Source organism: Pipistrellus hanaki, assembly GCF_964339955.1.
Source record: "Pipistrellus hanaki genome assembly, chromosome: 7".
NCBI lineage: Eukaryota > Metazoa > Chordata > Mammalia > Chiroptera > Vespertilionidae > Pipistrellus > Pipistrellus hanaki.
In genome coordinates this window covers 55,012,378-55,033,905 of record NC_140509.1, presented here as the reverse complement: position 1 = coordinate 55,033,905, position 21,528 = coordinate 55,012,378, and the positions used below count along the sequence as shown (strand labels likewise).

Here is a 21,528-nt window from a genome sequence, read left to right as displayed (position 1 = left end):
AACACAATCATCAGAAATAAATGAAGAGCTATTATATGTACATATTTCAGTATATTCCTGTTGTTACAGGCAAAATTAATTTAAATATAGAGTTGATTTTAAAAAGTGAGAGGAGCCCTGTCAGTGTGGCTTGGTGGTTGAGCATCGACCTATGAACCAGTAGGTCACAGTTCGATTCCGGTCAGGGCACATGCCCTGGCTGTGGCTCAATCCCCGAGGGGGGGGGGGTGTGTGTGCAGGAGGCAGCCCATCCATGATTCCCTCATCGTTATTTCTCTCTCCCTCTCTGAAATCAATAAAAAATAAATAAATAAATAGGAGGAAATCCAAAAGAAATTAAAAAAAAAGAGTCATAGGTTAGAAATGCTGAGAGTGGACAGACTATAAACTTTAGTTCCTAGATTGAAGCCACAATAGTGCTGACACTAATGAGATGCAGCATATACACAGTTACTCACAAAATCATTGTTTAGGACAGCAAAACCTTGGAAAGAAAACCTAAACTGTAGAATATCCTTCAAGGGGAATAGTATGAAGCTGTAAGAAAGAAAGACCTTCTCCATGTACTGATATGAAAAGAAGCATCGGTTGTTAAGTGAAATATTCAATTTGCAGGACAGTGGATATAAAATGCTTTTATGAGAAAGATATGATAAATATAATTAAGTGGGAGAATATCTCCTCAAGCCTATTCAATGTCATTGCTCCAAAAATTTGCTGTTCTCCAATATCATCACTTCTCCCCTCTTTCCTGGACCACTCACTCAAAATAGCACACATTTTCCCCACCTCATAAAAATCCTTTTCTAGACCCCACTTCCCCTGTCAGCCATTATCTCATCTCTTTGCTCCCTTTTTAGCAAAACTCTCAGAAAGAGAGGTCAACCCTTCTGTGTGTGACTTTTCTCAAAATCCTTTTTTAAACTCACCCAAATCCTTGGTGCCCCACACCAATGAAACTGCTTTTGCCATAAGCACTAACATGATCACAATGGCTAATGCCAGTGGTTTTACTTGATTACCAGCAACATTTCACACAATTTTTCACTTCCTTGTGCTTGAGAAATGTCTGTCACTAGACGTTGGGACACTACTCTGTCCTACTTTTCCTCTACCTCACTGTTTGTTCCTCCCAGATCCCTTTTATTGGTTCTCCTTTTCCCCTCCCCACTCCCAGCCCTTGACGTTAGAGTGTCTTAGGACTCATCCCTGAGTCAACCTGTTTTTCTATCTACACCCACTCCCTTGAATATCCCATCTAGTCTCATGGCTAAATAACATCCGTATGCTGACAACCCTCAAACTCAGATCTCACTCCCACTTGGCATCTCTCCTTGGATGTCTAAAAAGTACTTCACATTTCTCTTGTGATTAAATTCTTGATCTTCCCTCTCTCCCCACAACTTGCCATCTCAATTGATGGCAATTCTATTTTCCCCAATAGCTCAGGTCAAAAATCTTGGAGTTAACATGGATTCTTCTCTTTCTCGCCTACTCAATACTCAACCCATTAATGACTACTTCAAAAACATACCCAGAATCTGGCCACTTAATATTTCCACTGCTCCAACCTTGTTTGAGTCACCTTGCTTGAATTATTGCAATAGCCTCCCAACCAGCCTCTCCCTTATCCCACCCTTTCTTCCTTCACTGCCCCTTCTTAAAACAGGAGCCAAAGAGATTCTGTTAAATGTAAGTCAGATCATGTCCCTCAAAGCCTTGGGTCGGCTCCCCCCTTACATCCAGAGAAAACACAGAGTAAACACTGCAAGGCCCTGCATGATCTGTTCTCCTTTCACTCGTCCTTTCTGACTCCATCTCCTACTATTCCCCCTCAGTCTTTCCTTTCCAGTCACCTTTGGGTCTTTGGTGTTCCATAAATGTGTGGTCGGCATGCTCTGCTCAGGGGCTTCATGTGGACTGTTTGATGTGTCCCATCAAATCTCCACAGTCCCATCCTCCTTATTCCATTATCTTCTTATTTCTTACTAGAGGCCCAGGTAGGGTTCATGGGTAAGGTCCCTAGTGGCTGATGGCCGCCAACTGGAGCCTCCCTTTCTCCAGCTGCTGGCTGTGGGCTTCCTTCGTTCTGTGCCACCACTTGGTGACCAGTGCATGTCATAGTGAGTGGTCGAACTCCCAGTTGGTCAAACTCCAGAGGAAACAATTTACATATTAGCCCTTTATTATATAGGAGGATGTTTATTGCTTATTGTCTATCTACCCCCTTCTAGATGATAAACTCCATTAGGGTAAGGATTTTTTGCTCCATAACAGTAAGAATGCAAACAGTGTCTAAAATATAGATGCCTAGAACAGCGTTTTTCAACCGCTGTTCCGCGGCACACTAGTGTGCCGCGAGATGTTGCCTGGTGTGCTGTAGGTGCAGACAAGACAAGAATTTTATAATTTTTCACTATTTTGTTTACTTAATATTTCATAATAAAGTAATTATAAAATACTTTCTTTGTGTTTATTTGATTCCTATTCAAGAGAATTACTTTATATATAGTCAATGTAGGCACAGAGTTAAATTTTTGTAACATTTTCTAATGGTGGCGTGCCTCGTGATTTTTTTCATGAAACAAGTGTGCCTTTGCCCAAAAAAGGTTGAAAAACACTGGCCTAGAACATAGTATGTGCTCGGTAAATAGGTATTGAATGAAGGAATGAATTAGCATATGCATAATAAAAGCCTTGAAAGGATATATTAAAAGCTAATTAAAAGTGTGGTTATATAGAGGGTGGTAGAAAAGGGTCAGTGGTGGCAACACGACTTCTAAATATACATTTTTAGTATCATTTTGAACCAGATCACACAAATAAAATAAAATTTAAAATAATATGACAATGCGAGAACCATGGAAGTACGTCAACATTCCTTAACGTGCATGTAGAAGAGCACATGTGTGTGTAAGTTGTGCGGGTAGGTAGGGCTCATTTCCTTGTGCATGGCCCTGGGGGTGCTAGAAATAAAGAGAGACCTAAGGGTCAGAGTCTGGAGCCAAGCCCCATCCCACTCCCCTTTTTGTTGGGGGTGTGACCATCAGCAAGAGCACTCACAGAGTCACTCCCTGCCCCCCGCTGGCTCTTCCAAGTTTCGGATGAAGTTTCTGACTCACACTTTCATTTTTTCTGACAGGAGACTCACTGCACATAAGAGGAAGCATCCAGCACAATCTTCCCAGAAATGTGAATATGACAGCAGGGGCCTCTGGTGTTTGCACTTATTATGTTATTTATTGGGAGGTGGGGTCCTGTTTTTGAAATTTTACAATTATGTACTTTCCATCATAATGATGTTGCTTTTCCTTTTCGGTAGGCATATGATCACTGTCCTAGCAAAACTGAAGTGGAAAACCCAAAGATTAATGTGCCTAGATGTTCACACTTCTTAAGATGTTATATAAGACGTTTATAAATATAAACTTTGACAATTCAGAGCTTATGCATATTTTAGACAAGAAATGGGATACTTTTCTCAGGGTACTTTAGGGGCAGGTCTCTGGCTCGGAGAAGCCTCGTGAGGAACCACATCTATCACACACTTCCTGTTTGGGGACCATCACCTGCCAAACACCCGCAGAACTGGTTTGGCTTTAGCTCCGGGCTTAGCTGCAGGGGAAGTATTTTCCCTGCGTGCTGGGAGATCTTCACGTCCTACTCACGAGTTCAAGTTTAGACATGCATCGACATCTGAAGGCAGGGAAAGCCAGGGAGAGTAGAATTCATCCAGGAAAAGTCATTCCTGGCCAAGTGGAGTTGGCAGTCTGCACGTGTCTCATTTTCAGTGTGTGTGTGGTCATGGCTTCTTTAAGACGGAGCAGTTTTTGACAGAAGCATGATGGTAGGCGGGAGACAGCACCCTGGGGGCTAAGTGAGAGTTTGTTCTTTCCTCTCACTCTGTTCCCATGTCTTTGGACGAGAGGAAACTTTGACTTCCTGGTGGCCAAACCACTTCCCCTCTCTCCCTCTCTGAACACAACTGCACCCCTTCCCTCCCCAATAGACTCTGCCCTCTAGGAAGGGCCTCTTTATTTGCTAGTTTTTCACTTCTCTTAACACAGCCACCAGCTGCTGTGCCTGCGTGGCCCCCGGGTCCTAAGCCGAGGCAGACAGAAACTTAAAGGCACACAACTTCCAATCAAAGTTGTTCTCCCGACATGGCAGAGGAGCCCCCCCAAAAGTGGGCAGGTTGAAAACCTTGTTGCCTCAAGTATATGTATGCATTTTGTACTCCTGTGTTTCTCAAACTGCTCCCCAGAACACTAGTTCATTGAGTAGATGACAGATATTCCCAAGGGGGAGAAAAGGGTTCAGTGGTTAGATAGATTTAAAGAGCATTTTCTGCCCTTGCCGGTTTGGCTCAGTGGATAGAGCGTCGGCCTGCAGACTGATGGGTCCCAGGTTTAATTCCAGCCAAGGGCACATGCCTGGGTTGCGGGTTCAATCCTCAGTGGGGAGCATGCAAGAGGCAGCCAATCAATGATTCTCACTCACCATTGATGTTTCTATCTCTCTTCCTCTCTGAAATCAATAAAGAAATATATACCGGCATTTAAAAAAAATAAATAAAGAGCATTTCCTACTCTATCTGTCTCCTGGAGATTTATAATTGACAGTAGGACAGTAAAGTCTCTAAGAAGGTTTGGAGTAAAGAAATATTTTAAAGATTACTCCAAATTTCTCAAACTTATTTTGACAAAAAACAAACAAAATCTTTTTCTCTCAACTCCTGCAAAATATGGTAGAAATCCTCTATCTAAAGCAATTAAGTCTAAGAGTTTATTCATTAATCAAAAGAAGTCTGTTAAACCAGAGAATGCTTAAAACATGCCATGAACTACCTTAAACATCTTTTAAAATATATATATATATATATATTTTATTGATTTTTCACAGAGAGAAAGAGAGAGGGATAGAGAGCTAGAAACATCGATGAGAGAGAATCATTGATCAGCTGCCTCTTGCACACCCCCTACTGGGGATGTGCCCGAAACCAAGGTACATGCCCTTGACCAGAATCGAACCCGGGACCTTTCAGTCTGCAGGCCGACGCTCTATCCACTGAGCCAAACCGGTCCCGGCTTAAACATCTTATTTAACTTAAAAATACACAAATATGCAAACATTTGCCAATCTTCTAACATAAAGCCCACCCATTTTCTTTGTACATACCCACTCATTGGAGTTCTGTACCATCTTCCTTCTATAAACCATAATATACATGCATGGTCTACAATCTCTAGTGTTCTCTTTTTAGTTTGTTTCCTTCCTTTTAAGGAGAGAAAACTTAAGGAGTGTAAAAACAATACACATGCATCATGCTCACAGAAAAACTGAGCAGACAGTACAGAGAGTTCCTATATATCTCCTGCCCCACCATCAACACGCAACCTCCCTCCATATCAACATCCCATTCCATGGTGGTACATCTGCTACAACAGATGAACTACACTGACATATTATCATCCAAAGTCCATAGTTTCCTTTAGGGTTCAGAAACTATTGGTTTGACAAATGGATAATGACATGTATGTACCACTGTGGTGTCATACAGAGTAGTCTCAAGGCCCTAAAAACCCTCTGTGCTCTACCTATTTCTCTTTCTCTCCTCTCTAAACCCCTGACAACCACTGATCTTTTTAATGCCTCCATATGGTTGAAAGTCATATGGTTGGAATCATACAGCAAGGCAGCCTTTCCAGGTTGGCTTCTTTGACTTAGTTATATGCATTTAAGCTCCTCTGTCTTTTTGTGGCTTGCTAGCTCCTTTCTTTTTAGCGTTGAAGAATATTCCATTGATTGGATGTGCCATAATTTATTCATTTCAGCTTAGTTTCTATAGAACAGGTCTCTTTCTTTTTGTATTCCTATCTCATTGGGTTACTTACATAATGCGGAATTAAATTACTCAACCGAAATGACCAGTAAAAGTAGCATAGCCAGGTTTGGAGCAAACAACGGTCAACGATGCTAGGTGAACATATGCAACCCCCAAACTGGTTAGTAAGTACTTAGCCTGCTTGTGTTACCAAGGGAATGGGAAGCTTCAGGCAACCCTGAGTCTGTTAGTGGAGGGTGGTTGGGAGAACGTTTGCATTAACATGTTGAGAAACTTATGTTCCAGGGCACACTGCTGGGGGCATGCTGGCCTGGAACATGCACTCCTACAGGTAAGTATTTTGATTGTGCTTTTCTCAAGTCAAACCTTTTTACCCACTCACCTTTAACATATTTATGTTTATGTATTTCTAATATTTCTAACTACCTACAATACAATCACCAGCTAACACTGCAAAGCATGATGTACTTAGGATGAGGTCCATCAACAGTAAGAGTGAATCTCAACCCACATTTCCATAGTTCCCTTGACCTTTTAATCCTTTTGTCTGACTTCTTATCAGATTTGACTAGATTATTTATTTACTTAATAGAGGCCTGGTGAACAAAATTGCAAGGGGGTGGGGAGTGACTGTTGAGACCCACAGGTTGAGAACCACTAGCAGGGTGGCCTAAGACCATTGGAAAACACAGATATTTACATTATGATTCATAACAGTAACAAAATTACAGTTATGAAGTAGCAACAAAAATAATTTTATGGTTGAGGGTCGCCACAACATGAGGAACTGTATTAAAGGGTCGCGGCATTAAAAAGGTTGAGAACCACTGCTCTAGGGAAACCCCTAGCCCCAAGCTAACCTTGACCACAAAGGATGGTCTCCCATGAAAAAGTGGTCCCTGTTGGAAGCCCCATCCACTATGGCTGCTTCTTGCTGCTGAGATGAGTAGGAGGTGGTTTTTATCACCTTCTTCAGAAGCAGCTCACAGAGATCTTGGGAAGACTAGATTGAGGAAATGTACAGAACAGCGCCCCAGCAGGCAGGGAGGTCTCTTGTCACGTGAATGGAGGGAAGACAGTACAAGAGGAGACCCAGACCTCCATGTTAAGTCATGCTGAACAGACCCAAACCAAAAACCAAACACCCTCACCACTGGCTCTTATTTGAAAAGCTTCATGAGTACAGAATTTGAGCAAGACTTTAGAATTGGCCAGTGTACTCTAGCCAGAGTAAGGTTTGGGAATATCAGCCTCACCACCATTCAAAATAACTCTACCACTCCCCTCTGCCTGACTCCCACCAGCCCCCTCCTGACGGCCTTTCCGAGCACCGCTGAGCAGCACCCTGCCCAGGGCACACACCGCACAGCTGCAGAGGACCACAGCCCGGAAACTTGCAGATGGTTGCACCTGTCACGTGCTTGTGGATTTTCTCCCAGGAGCCACCTGGATACAACCAAGGCAGCACAAACAACAGGCGCTTTGTGTGTTGTTAAATGTTCTGTAACTGGAGCTCAACCACACTCAGCTCTCTGGTGACCTTCAGAGCTGCCCAGGGGGGCGTGGCTTGCCCTGTCACTGCACAGCCTTTTCCCAGAGCCCTGCTTACAGATCCAGCTACTCGAAGCAGTGATCAAATGACAAGGGCTTAGGTGAGGACAGAGGTTATTCATAAACATTACAATCTGTGGGGTTGTCTCACGAGGAAAACCTAAATTATTTGGCCAGTCAGACAACTCCTTCATAGTTCAAAGGTTGTGGATTTTCCTACAGGAGAGTAGGAGTTAGGAATAGATACCACAGTTCAGATAGGACCAGCTGTGTAATCTGGGGCACCCACTGAAAAATAAAATAAAATAAAATAAAATAAAATAAAAATACAGGGCTTCCTCTTCAAAAAGTAGGAAAAAAGTACAGTTTTAGGTACTCTATGCAGAGGTACTCTAACCTTTTAGGTACTCTAACCTTTCTTCACAGTCTCTCTCTTTTGATCTGCCATTATGTTCTTATTTGCTTTTAACATTGCGCGTCCAGGCATGGGAATGTTTGCAGGACAAGTTGGACACTCATGGGCACCCAGATACCCTGCCCTGTGACTGGGTGCATGTAGTTCACCAGGTACAGAACTGAGGCTTCATGCCTTAGCCAGGAGCAGAGCCAGGCATGACTCCTCTGCCCCAATCCACTGTAGATGGGCAACCCTCTGCCCTGGGAGATTTTAGGGACCCAGGGAAGTGCCACAGGCTTGTCCCCACTGAGTCGCTTATCCAACACACTATGGTGCTGTCAGCCTGGGATCCCTTAGACACTGCCAGCTATACACACCCTATCTTGACCCTCACCAGGTTCAGGCCCCCACTGCAGTGATTGCTGATGGGCTGGTGAAGGGAAGTTTAGGGATGCCCTGGGTGACAGAGAGCAGAGGAGCAGGCAGCTGAGAAGCCCTCCTAGCAAGCTGGGGAGGCAACAGGAGGTGGGACTGTGTATTAGCCAGAGCTCCAAGCCCTGGGTGCACCCTCCATCTACTCACTGGATTCCACTTACAAAACCAGAGTTCTACGTTAAAACTAGGAGTTTCAAGATGGTCCCCAAAGAGCATTGAACTCCAAGTGCCCTGATCCTGTGTGAGCACACGGGTCATGTGCCCATGAAGTGACCCTGGCATTAGATTACCTTCCCATCCAAATGTATGCATTTCTAACATTTTACATGTATATGCCATATATGTGTAATATATGCATGCACACATGGAATAAGAAAAACTTTATGTGTTCTCTCATTTCAGTTTTATTTCAGTTTCGAGTTAACAAGCTGTGTTGAGACTGAAGTTAACAGATGTTTTATATCTATGTATTTATTTATTTTTAAATTTCACTTATTGCAGTTGACATACAACAAATGTTGAAAGCCCTTTGAGTGGAAGCAAACATATGAAAGTGTTAACAGTACTTCTCTCTGGGTCAGGATGTTAAGTAATTTTTGTATCATTCTCTGGCCATTATAGACTGTTTTGCCCTGACTGTGGACACATGGATTGCTTGTATAATTAGGAGAGGACAGTAAATGCTATTTGTGAGACAAGAATAATTTACCTGTGGGGAGAGTAGGCTGCTCCTTGGACTTTTCTGACACAACCAGTGCGATCTCTCTGTTAACGTGTCTTAATACCTCCTGGATCATATGAATTTCAAGATTTTCCAGCAGTTTCTGAAGCTAGAGTGAGCAGTTTGAGAGTCAGTCTTCACACTTGGGTTACACTCTAGGCTTCCAAGACACTCCTGCGGAAGGGCCTTGGGCTAGTCCTGACCTTCAGCTGCCCCCTCCCGGAAGGAGGAGGGGCTTCTGCCTGGACTCCCAAGGGCTTCTGTCGGGGGAGGGGACTCTTGGGGGAGTAAGTACACCTCTTTGGAAACCGGCACTTTTTCTTCCTGGCCTACATGCTGACTAATAAAATAGAACCCTGTTTGCTAACAAATTTTGCTGCATTGCAAAGTGCTCGATGTCTGAGATGACCTCATATGTTTTGGGGTCTCTAAATGTGAGCAGGGATTTTGTGATCTATTATTATATGAGAAGCCCTCAGGTCTGAAACTTGATGCAGGCACCAACGAGGATTTCATGAGAAGATTTAAAACTCCATACACGACTAAGAGAAAACCCTGTTCCACTAACTTTATGCATTATGCTCGCAGAGCACAAGTTCCTTGGGACTGGTGTGTGTGTGTGTGTGTGTGTGTGTGTGTGTGTGTGTGCGCGCACACGTGTGCGCGCGTGCGCGTGCGCTGGGGAGGCTCTGAATTGTCCTTGAATCTCAGTATCCATGCATCTCGGCATTGACACCCAAACAGTTAGAGGCTGTGCTTCTCTGTTACAATGAGCACAACCACATGGAGCCTGTGTCCCAGGACCCAGGTGAACAAACACTTGGGAAAACCTCTCCATATAGATCATCTATAACACACACCGAATGGGCTAGCGCAAAGTGGTGGTGTCTTATTCTCAGAAAAACAATCACATTTTATCCATTTCCACGGTGTGCATATTGTGGGGGATACCTGTGTGCTGGATTTTATGTTTAAGGTGCTAATGGTTATATTTTCTTTTGTAGTCGTTTTTTTTGTTTTTTTGTGGTGGTGGTACATCTTAATTTGGGGAAATTAAAATATGGAAATCTAGATTTATAGTTCTGAGACATTAAGTGGTAGTTATTTGCTTATTCAAAGCACCACATGTCTTTAAATACTTAGTTCCCTCTAAGCCTGTTCAATGATTTACAAACCTTCAATTTACACTTCACTCCTTAGAAAAATAATAACACACCACTCGGGTATATCTGTTAATACCATAAAGCAAAATTTCAAAGCCAAATTCAAAAGAGCTCTGCATACCTGCTGAGTCTTTATTTCAATTTCTGAGGCCCCTTCAGGGGGAAGAATAGACTGATTCCTTATTATAAGCTCTTCAAATGCATCTTCTTGCCCCATCCTCCTAGCTATAGCTTTCATGCTCGGATACAGAATGTCAGTTCTATAAAAAAAGAGAGACTGAAGTTTCAAACATACACATTTTCTTCTCGTTCAGATTCTCTAATAATTATTTTCAGTTCTGTTTCCTGTCATCATGTATAAACCTCCCAACTCATCACAGACACATCAACATATAAATTCACTACTCCCTTGGTCAATGTTAAATCTTGAGGCTATTTCCCATTGGGTACATTCAATTTCAGTCTTTATTTTCCAAAATATTGACTAGTCTTCTCATTCCCCAGTAACCAGGGAAGCTGACAATTAATAATTTATAAGACACACCATTCAGACTACCCCACCTTCCTGTGCTTAGCAAGGCCCAGCAAGGTGGTGGGTGCGTACTTAGTGAGTGCCTGTTTGGTGACGGACACGTGGCAGGAGCAATGTGTCTTTCCTGCCAGCTGAGTCATCCTGGCCAGGACTGACGATTCCTCTCCGCCCTATGAAATCTCTGGCTGCAACGCAGGAAGCTCTCAGAGACTCAGAACAGGAGTCTAATGAGGCAGAGCGTGGGGAGGATTCGCAGCAGCAGCACTTCCCTACCCAGTGCCCCCTGGGATCCTCTGAGCTAAGAAGCTTAGCGTCCATACGGAGGGCACACTTTAGAAGCTCAAGTCCCCAGGGACGGAGCTCTGGGTAAGTGATGTATGGTGTCACCTAGTGGGATTCAGGGCTGTCCCTGCAGCCAACAGAACCCAGCTTCTCCTGCAAAGCACTGTTCGTAGAGACACATTGCCCACCGGGCTCAGTGGGGCTGGCCATCCCAAGATGCATGGACCAGATCTCACCCCCAGAGCAAGGAGCTGGAAGTCGCCCAACCCAGGTTCCCGTGCACCCCAGCCTCACTCACTCATAGAGCTCCGAGAACTGTTTGTGCAGAGAGACAGAAGTGATGTCCTGGCCTTGCAGCCTGAGCCGGCCCCACTGCTCCTTCAGCACCTCCAGCTGCTTCCACAGCACCAGAAAGGATCTCAGCAAAGCAAGGGACGCCACCGCCTCGCACGGGCCTCCCAGGTGCCAGGGGGCCTTTGGGCTGCTCTGGAACGGACTTCTGAATCCAGATGCTTTGGGGTAATTTGGCTGAAAGCATTACAGAATTCCTCTTTATTGATCATCCTTTACCTGCAGCCCTTGAAGTCTTTGCAGAGTGGCTCTTCTCCCCGGGAGGAGGGGTTTTTGGACCTGCAGCACATGTAGGAGTTAGGGGAAGCATCCTTCCGGGACTGACAGGAGAGGAAGGCCTTTATTCAGCTTGCTCTGGGAGTCTTGAACCACTCGTTTTTACACCTTTTGCACTTGGGTGCTGACATTTTATCTCTCTTTGAAAAATTAAGCCTTTCATGTTAAGCCTCTGCATTCTGGAAAGTGCTTGTCAACACACTTGAGATTTAACTCCACACATTGTAGAGCAATAACAGAACCTTAAATCGGGGATGTTGCCCATTGTATGGGTAAGGAAATGGAAACTTAAGTCTATCTTACCTCCTGTTTCTTCTACCATCCTTTAAAATAGGCAGATAGCACTTTTAAAGTATCTCTTAATTGGAATTTACTATTCAATAGAAAATTTTACTTTAAAATGGTGATGTGTTCATTCATCTTTTTATGTTTTTCTTCAGTAAGTGTTTGTTGAAGGGCTGCTATGAGCCCTGAAGGGAAAGGGGTTCAGGTCCCTATTCTCCTGTAACCAGTGGAAGGACAGACAGAATAGGACCTGTGTCCGGGACCTCAGTCTGACAATAATGTCGCAGTCACAGGAAAAGGAACTTTCCTTTGCCAATGAAAATGGCAATCCTGATCACAATGTTATGACAAGAAGGGCCTCAGAGGGCAATCAGGTGTTAGCACCACAGGCAGTCTCCTGGGTAGGAGGAACAGGAAGAACAAGCACTTGGTGTAACTGGATCCTAAGCAGTGCTATTAACATTTGAAGGAAGGCGTGGCTGCCAGAGGAGAGTGGGTTAGAGGGACAGTTGGCAAGCAAGATGGGGGTGGGGTGGGGTGGGGTGGGGTGGGGAGGGTGAGCTCCTGAAGACAGCTGGCAACCCCTCAACCTGGTAGCCCGCTTCCTCAACAATCAGCTAATCCATGCATTTCCAGATTTACCTCATCTTCAGAAACCTTTGTCCCATGAAATTGTACGCAGTAGCCCCCAATATTCAACAGACCAGGGCCAAACAGGGTGATAGGAGGCAAAGCCTACGGGCCACATAGTTAGCCCCTCTGCTCTAAACCCCCCAAAGTGTCTCTGAGGAACCCAGGGCTCCTGGGACTACAGTTTTAAAGGCCCTCAGCTGGTTCGTCACTTTCCCTTTGGAGTTTTAAATATATATTTTATTGATTTTTTTTATAGAGAGGAAGAGAGAGGGATAGAGAGTCAGAAACATCGATGAGAGAGAATCATCGATCAGCTGCCTCTTGCACACCCCCTACTAGGGATGTGCCCGCAACCAAGTACATGCCCTTGACCAGAATCGAACCCAGGACCTTTCAGTCCGCAGGCCAATGCTCTATCCACTGAGCCAAACCGGTTTCGGCATAAGTAACTTTTTTTTTTTTTTAAATATACCTTATTGAAGTTTTTTTTTATAGAGAGGAATCGAACCTGGGACTCTTCAGTCCGCAGGCCGCCTTTGGAGTTTTAGATGGAAGTCTAAGAGATCACAGAACTAATGGCATGGCAGAAACAGGGAACCCAGAGTCATACATAACCCACAGGCAGTATAAATCCCAGTGTTTACTATTGACTATGAATAATTACATACTCCTAAGTAAAACAAATTATAAAATAAAACTGATTAAAGTAAACAATAATTTTAAAGCAAACTTACCGAGTTAATATATAGTTGTCACTTGAACAACATGGGGGCTAGGGGCACCGACCCTTGCTCTGTGAACTTTAGTTGAATTGAGATGGAAAACCAGAGGGTACAGAGGGCTAAGTGTACATTGAAAAATCCCATGTACAAGCAGACATGTGCATTTTCAAACTGGTGTTTTTCAAGCGTCAAGTATTCATATTAAGAAAAGCCTTCTTTTCCTAAGGGTTTGAAAGGATAGGAGGAGGAATAGGAACTGGGATAGAGAACAAGGTGGAGGAGTCGGGGGTGTTAGGGAACAATGGTAATCCATCAGAAACAGGGCCAAAATATGGTCAAGAGAGGGAGCAAAGGGTCCAGCATGCTTCTTGATCTTGGCGTTATTTGGTCTATACCCAGCTTTGCAAATGCCCCTTCGCAGTGAAGCACTGAATTATATTGTGAAATTTAGATGGTGCATCTGAATACACTTCCTTTCTCACCAAAAGGTCTGAAGTGGACCTGTTAGACACAGAAAAGTCTATTGGGAGGTTTCTAGAATGTTCTTTCCTCCTTGATAAAAAGATAAAGCCTCCTAAGGAGAAAGCTTTTTGCTCCTCTTTTCATTTTACAAGGATGAGGGAGGCATTTGCTGACACACCAGGATGGCAGAGCTGGGTACTGGCACCTACTGAGTGGCTTTCCTAACCTGACCTACCTCCTTCTAATCTTGTTTTGAAAGATTAACACACTCCTCTAATTTAAGTCATGGCTAGTGGGACAACCTGTTATTTATGGCAGGTGCACCCTAATTGGCACAGAGGGCATTTGCTTAAAGATGGAAGACCAGAAAAGGCATTCAGAAAGCTGGTTTGAAAGTTAAAACCTGAAGGATAAGTAGGAGTTCATTGGATGATGAAGCAGAAAGTGAGAGAAGAAGGAATTTTTCCACCAGAAGGACCGGCTTGCAGGAAGGTACTGAGAAGAGAGCACATGGGTTTGTCAGATGTGGCTTTCTCATCTATCTCCAAACCGGAAGGTCCTTTAGGACAACATAACATTGGCCAACTATGTAGACTGTTCACCAAGAATACCTGTGTATTTTCGTCTAGTGTGCCCTGCTGTCCTGGGGGGCCCTCCACGATCATATGATAACTACTCAGAAGTACATCTCCCATTAGCAGTTGCATGTCCACCAGCTCTCCATGAGCCACCTTGAGGTCACGGTCACTCAGCCTACAGAGGCACAGCTAAAAACAAAACAAAACAAAACAAAACAAAACAAAATAAAAACATCCATTTTTGAAGACTTCTATGTATTCTTTATGTATAGCTTTTGGGGAGAAAACTAGAAATAATTATGTTTACAAGCCCTGACTTCTCAGCTATTAAAAAATTCCATAATAATCAGAGTACCATTTCTAACTCAAAGTCTTCTTGGAACTTCATATCAGACTTTTGGCTCTGTATGAATGTCCACGTTTCCCAGTGGTACCTGTACATGGCGAATGTCTAGTGTGATGCCAAGTTTCCTTTAAAAGTACAGATACAAACACATGTATGCATCAGGAAAATACTGGGGAAAGATAACTCAAAATGTGAAGTGAATTGTGATTGTCTCCTGGTGGGAGGCCATAATTTTTTTTAGCATTCTTACTATTTTACTTGGAAAACCCACACTTTTGACTTATGGAGAACACTGAGCATATACAAAAGCTAATAGAATCATTCCCACCACCAGCTCCCCAAACTACCAACTTATGGCAAGTTCTGCCCCATTGCCACCACTCCCCACCTCCATATTATTTTGAAGCAAATTTATGATTGATTTCCATGTTGTTCTTAAATTTTTCCCCATATTTTATATTTTTAAAAATGAAAATATAATATTTGCTTAAATAATTGGAGGGAAAACACATCATTGAAAAAAAAATTCTCTGTGTGAGTTCTGCTTACGGAGTTCTCTTCCTATCACTATTCACAGACGGGTCAGAAGTCACATGTGTCTGAGCTGCCAGCCTGGGTGCTTCTCTAAGAGGCTCACAGAGCGACTGGGAAAGGCTGGCCTCTCTTCCAGATCATTATGGATCGCAGGAATCTGCATTTACAACCAAGGCTGATACCAGCTCAGACCAGGATTCTCTTTTGAGGTAAGAGAACATGCTTCAACTTACAGTCATCGGGTTTACGGCCTCATTATAAAACACCCTGGTTATCTCACCCATTATTCACCACGGGCTAGAGGGTGGAGGATCTGACTTATGTCCCAATGACACTAGCTTTGCAGTCTGTATTCAGTTACTTCTGTGACAAGTGGGAAGATCTATCCTACCTGCATATTATATTCCAGGGTATCTGGGCTGCTACTCATAACTGGAAACGGTCCTCCATCTTCTAGAAACGTTCTCCAAGGGAACAGCACAGATGCCTTGAAAGAGCAAATAACAAACGTGATAATGCTGTCCTGTGCCCATAAGTAATAGACATCTGTATAAGAACAGGATAACTCTGTCTGCACCCCAAAGTATGGTGGGATGATTTATTTATTATATAGAAATAGTTCTTAATGTGTTGTTCCTAATGATGTAGAGGAGAGAGTTATAATCTGATTTTGTTAAATTAATTTTTCAGAAAGTGGCTAAACACAGGGTACTCAAGACTTCAGTGTAACTAGTCAGAACATCGTTTGCAAGTTCCAGAACAGTATAAGACCAATGGGACATATTTATAACTTAAAGTAAGTTTAAAATGTTCTCGATACTAGAAATCTTAAAAATTTATCTTTAATCACCATTGTGATTCAATTCTAAGTAACAACTCAAAATCAATGCCACAATGTTACACCATCTTCTCCACATCACTGTCCAACAGCCTCGGCATCCCCTACTCCTCGTAGCACTGCTTATATCACAAGCAGCCCTGGATATAGCAGACCTGTCCAGCTGACCCCAGCTGACCCCATCTGACACTTCCAGACCTGGTACTGGCTTCAGACAGTTGCTAGACCTGGAGTTGATGCAGCTGGCAGGGAGTTAAGATAACTGTATCTGCCTAATTGCAGGCAACACCCAAAGGCAGAAGGAACAGACCCAATGGTCATGGTCCAACCTTGTCTTCTGGGTCTAAGAGAGGGTCAAGGCTTGGGCCAGGAGTCATTGTCTTATAGCTAGGGAAGGTAGAAGCGTGAGACTTCCATGGGGTTGATGTGGGCATTACTACATAAAAACATTAGGCTGGAGGTTTTGGAGTCAAAAGACCTAGGCTTGTGAGGTGCTTTGACAGGTGTCCACCAATTTTTGCTACTGTTCCCATTAAGAGGTGGAGTTTAATTCTCAGCCCCCACCCCCTTGGTGTGTGATGAAATCAGTGGCTCAATCCAAGGAATAGAATGTGGCAAAGGTGATGCATGTCACTTCTGAAATTAGGTAATAAAGCGAATGTAACTCCCATCTTGGGTTCTCTCTTTTGATTCATTCACTCTGGGGAAATTCCCCTCCAGAAGAACCTTGAGGTGACTACAGCACAGGCCAACACCTTAGGTGGCCTCCTGAGCCAGAACTACTCAGCGGAGCTGTTCCCAAATTCCCGAGCCCAGAAACCATATGAGATGATGACTGTGTATTGTTTTAATATGCTAAGTTTTGAGGTATGGCAGCCTTAGATAACTAATGCAGTTTGTGAGCTGGTGCTGCCATGTCCACCTGGCAGCCTGATCTCTGGGCTTCCTGAACCTTAAGTTCTTTAGTTGTAGAAGGCTGGTAATATTGTTGGTGCCCAGGAGCGATAATAGTGGCCAGGATTACATTTGCTAACACCTGCTGTAGGCAGGGCTGTTCAAAACCCAGCTGCTGCCTAATTTATGTATTGTAATTGCTTTCATTATTTCTTGAATGAAAAAGATCAAATGTTGGTTTTGCCACCAGGTGTGAGCAGATAAGTTTTGCCCCAATTAGCCTGTTGAGCAGTTTGGAGTTAACAACCCTGACTGGGGATAACAGCTGGCTGTGGGGCCACACTGCTCTTCCCTGTGAGCGGAGGGAAGCCAACCAAGACTGGAGTGCAGGAGAGCTCTGAGAGTCCCAGCGATATTTACCCCAAACGGACACAAAGTGACGAAATCCCCTATGCACAACACACCTTTCATAGGTATAAAATACCTCTCAACACACCTGGAGGCTCTGTGGATCCAGTGGCTGGGGCAGGCTGAGCTGTGAAGCAAAAATGCTCTTTATCAGTGAGTTGCTCAGCGGTGGCAGCCCATGGCACAAGCCGTCTGTGACTGACTGGCAGGCAGGAGCATTCCCAGCTGTCAAAAATGTCCTACCAAAAACAGAGGGAATGTCATGAAAAGCAGTTACTTAAGCTTCTAGTATTCAAAACTTTCTTCAGTTACGTTAGCAAGATGAGAGACATTAACAGGTTCCTTCCTCTGGGACCTCATCCCTCACCTTCGTTACACATTCCCCTTCACTTCCACAATTCACAGCTCTCAAGCGGATGGTAGCAATGAGCAATAGAACTTCCTAAATGTGGACATGTTCTATATGTTATTGTCCAAGATGATAACCACCACCAGCTGTTGAGCAACTGAAATGTGGCTACTGCAACTGAGGAACTGAATTTTAAATTTTATTTAAATCTAAATCAATATTAATTTAAAGTTTTGCATTGAATAGCCACATGTGGCTACTATTGTATATTGGACAGTTCACTTGTTGCTCTAGTCTAGAACAATGATATTGGTTACTTGTTGAATTGATTATTTTAAGACCAATAGCTGAGATGACATTTCTTGACATGTAAAATCAAACTTTAAATTAAATAATAAGAACCTGGAGTTTGAAAGGGAAAGATATTTGTTTTGTTTTCAACAAAACTTGGCTTTGCTTATCAAGAACCAAAAATTCTAAAGACTAGAGGATGAAATTTATACCCTATGCTGTAGAGAAGAAAGTATGCATGATACATTATAATGACTTTCTTACTCAAAAGGAAGAGTTTAGAAAAAAAAAAAGAAAAGAAAAGAAAAGACTGTTTCTAGAGCTTAGATCTGGTGGATGACCAAGAAAGGATCCTGACGAAGGATAAGCAGGAGTAGGAAGAGGGTCAGAAAGGGGGGCGGTGTTCCAGAAAAGAAGGGACCTTTTGCCTGGGTCCTCAATGAGCTTGGCCCCAGTGCTGCATAAAGCAGACATAAAGAAGAAGGAGATTAGCATGACTAAGGGAGATGTTAGCACTGAGGAAAAGGAGGCAGCCTCCCAGAAACTAGCAGACAATCAAAGTGTGGAAGAGTGCCCGAATTGGTGTCTAGGCAGGGTGCTGAGCAGCAGGCCAACCAGAAGAGATCTGGATTGGGCCAGCTAAGCAACAACAGAGATGGCTGAGGTGAGCACTCCTCCCTGACTGCCAGGATGATTTAGAAGCACCACCAGGAACTCGGGTCACCTCTGCGGGGAACGAAGGAGAAGACAGGTGAGGTGTGAGGCCTAAAATGAAGGTCCGATATTATGTGCTGCCTTGACATCAGGTAAAATCAGGAGGGCCTTGAATGGCCTAATCACAGGTTCCCCTCCCCATCCCGACCCCACAGGGGCCAAGTGCAGTCCCTGCTTATTTCTGAGGAGTGGTTTCCGTTCTCTGTGTGGGCAATAAAGGGGTGCTGTAATAAATCACAAATTCCTAACTGGGCAGGCCATGGTGAGTAGTCATGCCCCAGGCCTATAAATATATATATTGTATATATAAATATAAATGGTATATATACAATTTTTTTTATCAATCTTTATTGTTCATATTATTACAAAGGTTCCTCATTTCTTCCCCCATACAATTTCTTATATGGTATATATAAAAATTGATTTTAGAGAGAGAGGAAGAGAGAGGGAGAGAAACATCAATAAGCTGTCTCCTGCACACACCCCACCCGTGATTGAGCCCACACATTGGCAGTCTTTTGGTGCCATGGGACGACGCCCAACCAACTGGGCCATACCAGCCAGGGCTATAACTTCTTTAGTGAAGGTTTTTAAGCCAGCTCTGTCCATTGTTCTTGTGCATCTAGGCTAACACACCTTTGAAATGCCCCCTTTGATAACCCTATTACTAAGGGGAGCAAGAGAACACACAATCTCATTACTGTACTGCAAACTGATCCCCACCTTGCTTTCTCCCACCTTTGTGCAATCTTCCTTGGTTCTCTTCTTAATTTCAAATGCATGAGAGAAATTGCAAACTTTTATTTTCCAGAGCATTTGAGATCTTGTTCCCTACCCAGCATGTGTCATCAATTTGGTTCAAATAAATACTTATAAAAATTGTATACCACAAAATTATTTAAATGAACCAATTGTATGCTCCCATGGAAACTTGGGGATACCATATGCTCCCAATGCACAAAGTCTGCTTTCCACAGCCCCTGGTTTTTCACTCTGTTCCCAAATGCAATTCCTCTGTGGCCCTGCATGGCAGAGAATGTCCTCTTCCCCTGGCTCATTCATTAGTCAACAGAGCCAAATATCAACAGTACAACGATTGAAATTTCTTTTGAGAGCCAAATTTTTTAAACATAAACTTCTTCTAACACCACTTCTTCAAAACAGACTCACTCAGGCCGTGGTATTTTGTGGAAGAGCCATACTCAAGGGGCCAAAGAGCCGCATGTGATCCGCGAGCCGCGGTTTGCCTACCACGGCCCTAGTCTATGGGAGCATGCTGCTCTCCTGCTAGCTAAGAGTTCAGTTCTTTCTTTTTCAAACGCTAAGAAGTCTTCAGTTTACATAAGCAGAAATTTTCCTGGGGTAAACAATCATATTTGCTCCGAGGTGGTGAGTGCTGGGAAGGGCGAGGACACTCCCAAGCTTCCTGTCTCTTTGATTACCTAAGGATTTTTCCTTGTTTGCAGGTTCAGCACTAAATAAAACCAGCAAGATGGATGCCATTTACTGTTCAGCTTCTCTTTTTCTCCCGTCTCTGGGCTCCGAAACAGCAAGTCAGATTTTGCAAGGGATTTACGTAGGGTAAAAAAAGTGGGACTAAGTCCCAGAAGTTCTTTCGGATTCCAGTGATACCAGGTTAGTAGGAGACTTCTCTTCAGAGTCCCCTTTTCTATCAATACTGCTGTCTGGCACCCACCCAGTTCTCAGGTTTTGGAATCAGTGCACCTAGGTTCTGGTTCTGGTCCTGACACTTTCTGAATCGGCTACCTGAGTTGTCATAAAGAAATGACCTTACCCCTGGCCTTGTGGGTATTACGTACTCAGACATAGGCCACAGGGCCCTCCCTTCCTGCAGACTGAGTGTGCCAGGACCAAGAAAGCCCCACAAGCAATTCCTGGGGGGAAGGAGAGCGGTCCCTTGGGAGAACCATAGCAAGCTGAACCCCATGTAGCTGAAACCCCCCAAAAAACCTTTTGGGGTATAGTCCTTTTTCTTCACCCTATGTAAACTCATTGCAAATTCTGACTTGGGGTTTCAGAGCCCAGAAGGCTAATAAATGGCCATCCTGACAATTCGAGCCTTTCAATCCTTCCTGCTTGACGAGGCTATAGCTCAGAAAGCTCTGTCAATAAAAAGAAGACAAATGAGCCGGATCCAGTCCCCTGATGCTCACAGTGTGGAAAAGGCAGAGTACAGAGAGCAAATATAGTTCAGTACAGTCCTCACACTTCCATCCTCTATGGACACCCACACTTCGGGGTGGGGTGGGGGGTGGGGAGTGATCCACAGCGGAGAGCACTCCCTGCCTCCCAGGTCTTCCTCATTGACTAAATACTCCCAGAGAACGAATCAAAGGACATTAATGAGTGTTGGCAATTTAAGGATAAGGAGAGACCCCTAGGACTGCCTTCTTTCCTTCCTACACAAAACGTATTATTTATACTGGAAACAGTGACTCTTTATCCAAACGAATTTCCTCATCAGTCACGATTAATTAACCAGTTAAACATTCTTTTTATATGCAGAGTGCTTACTACCTTCAAGGCCAGGGCTAGATTTATTTATTTATAACAACTCAGGTAGCCGATTCCATTGGCTTCAGAAGTACAGGGCAAGCTCTGATCTTCTGAAAGGTAGTTAAGGGCTGAAAACAATAAACAAAACTCTTGGAAAGAATCATCTTCAGAAGTATAAAAATATTTTTCCCAATAAAATCATCTGAATATTGAAAGCAGCAATTGTTATGCAAACTAACTGCACTGAAATCACCTTTAAGAAAATCAAGACTATAAATTATCCGACAAGAACACAGTCCATATCCATGGCCTTTGTGGCAGAACACAGCTGGTAGCCACAGTGTTCTGGATTGGGCTGTGCCCCTGACTATTTAAGGTTTGTTCTCTAATCTTGCTAAGAGTGG

The 21,528-nt window shown here is 43.6% G+C and overlaps 1 protein-coding gene across 1 annotated transcript in view; it reads right to left on the bottom strand.

The window, feature by feature from the left end:
• Positions 1–21,528, bottom strand: part of LOC311626028 (uncharacterized protein) — a gene marked incomplete at its 5' end in the record, with an annotated part of 127,856 nt that overhangs the window by 24,367 nt on the left and 81,961 nt on the right. Inside the window, 6 exons of the mRNA XM_084890855.1 lie at positions 8,938–9,058; positions 10,234–10,372; positions 11,225–11,454; positions 14,267–14,422; positions 15,505–15,600; positions 17,342–17,492. Coding sequence (XP_084746981.1) covers positions 8,938–9,058; positions 10,234–10,372; positions 11,225–11,454; positions 14,267–14,422; positions 15,505–15,600; positions 17,342–17,492 — 893 coding nt within the window. The remainder of the gene's footprint in view (positions 1–8,937; positions 9,059–10,233; positions 10,373–11,224; positions 11,455–14,266; positions 14,423–15,504; positions 15,601–17,341; positions 17,493–21,528) is intronic.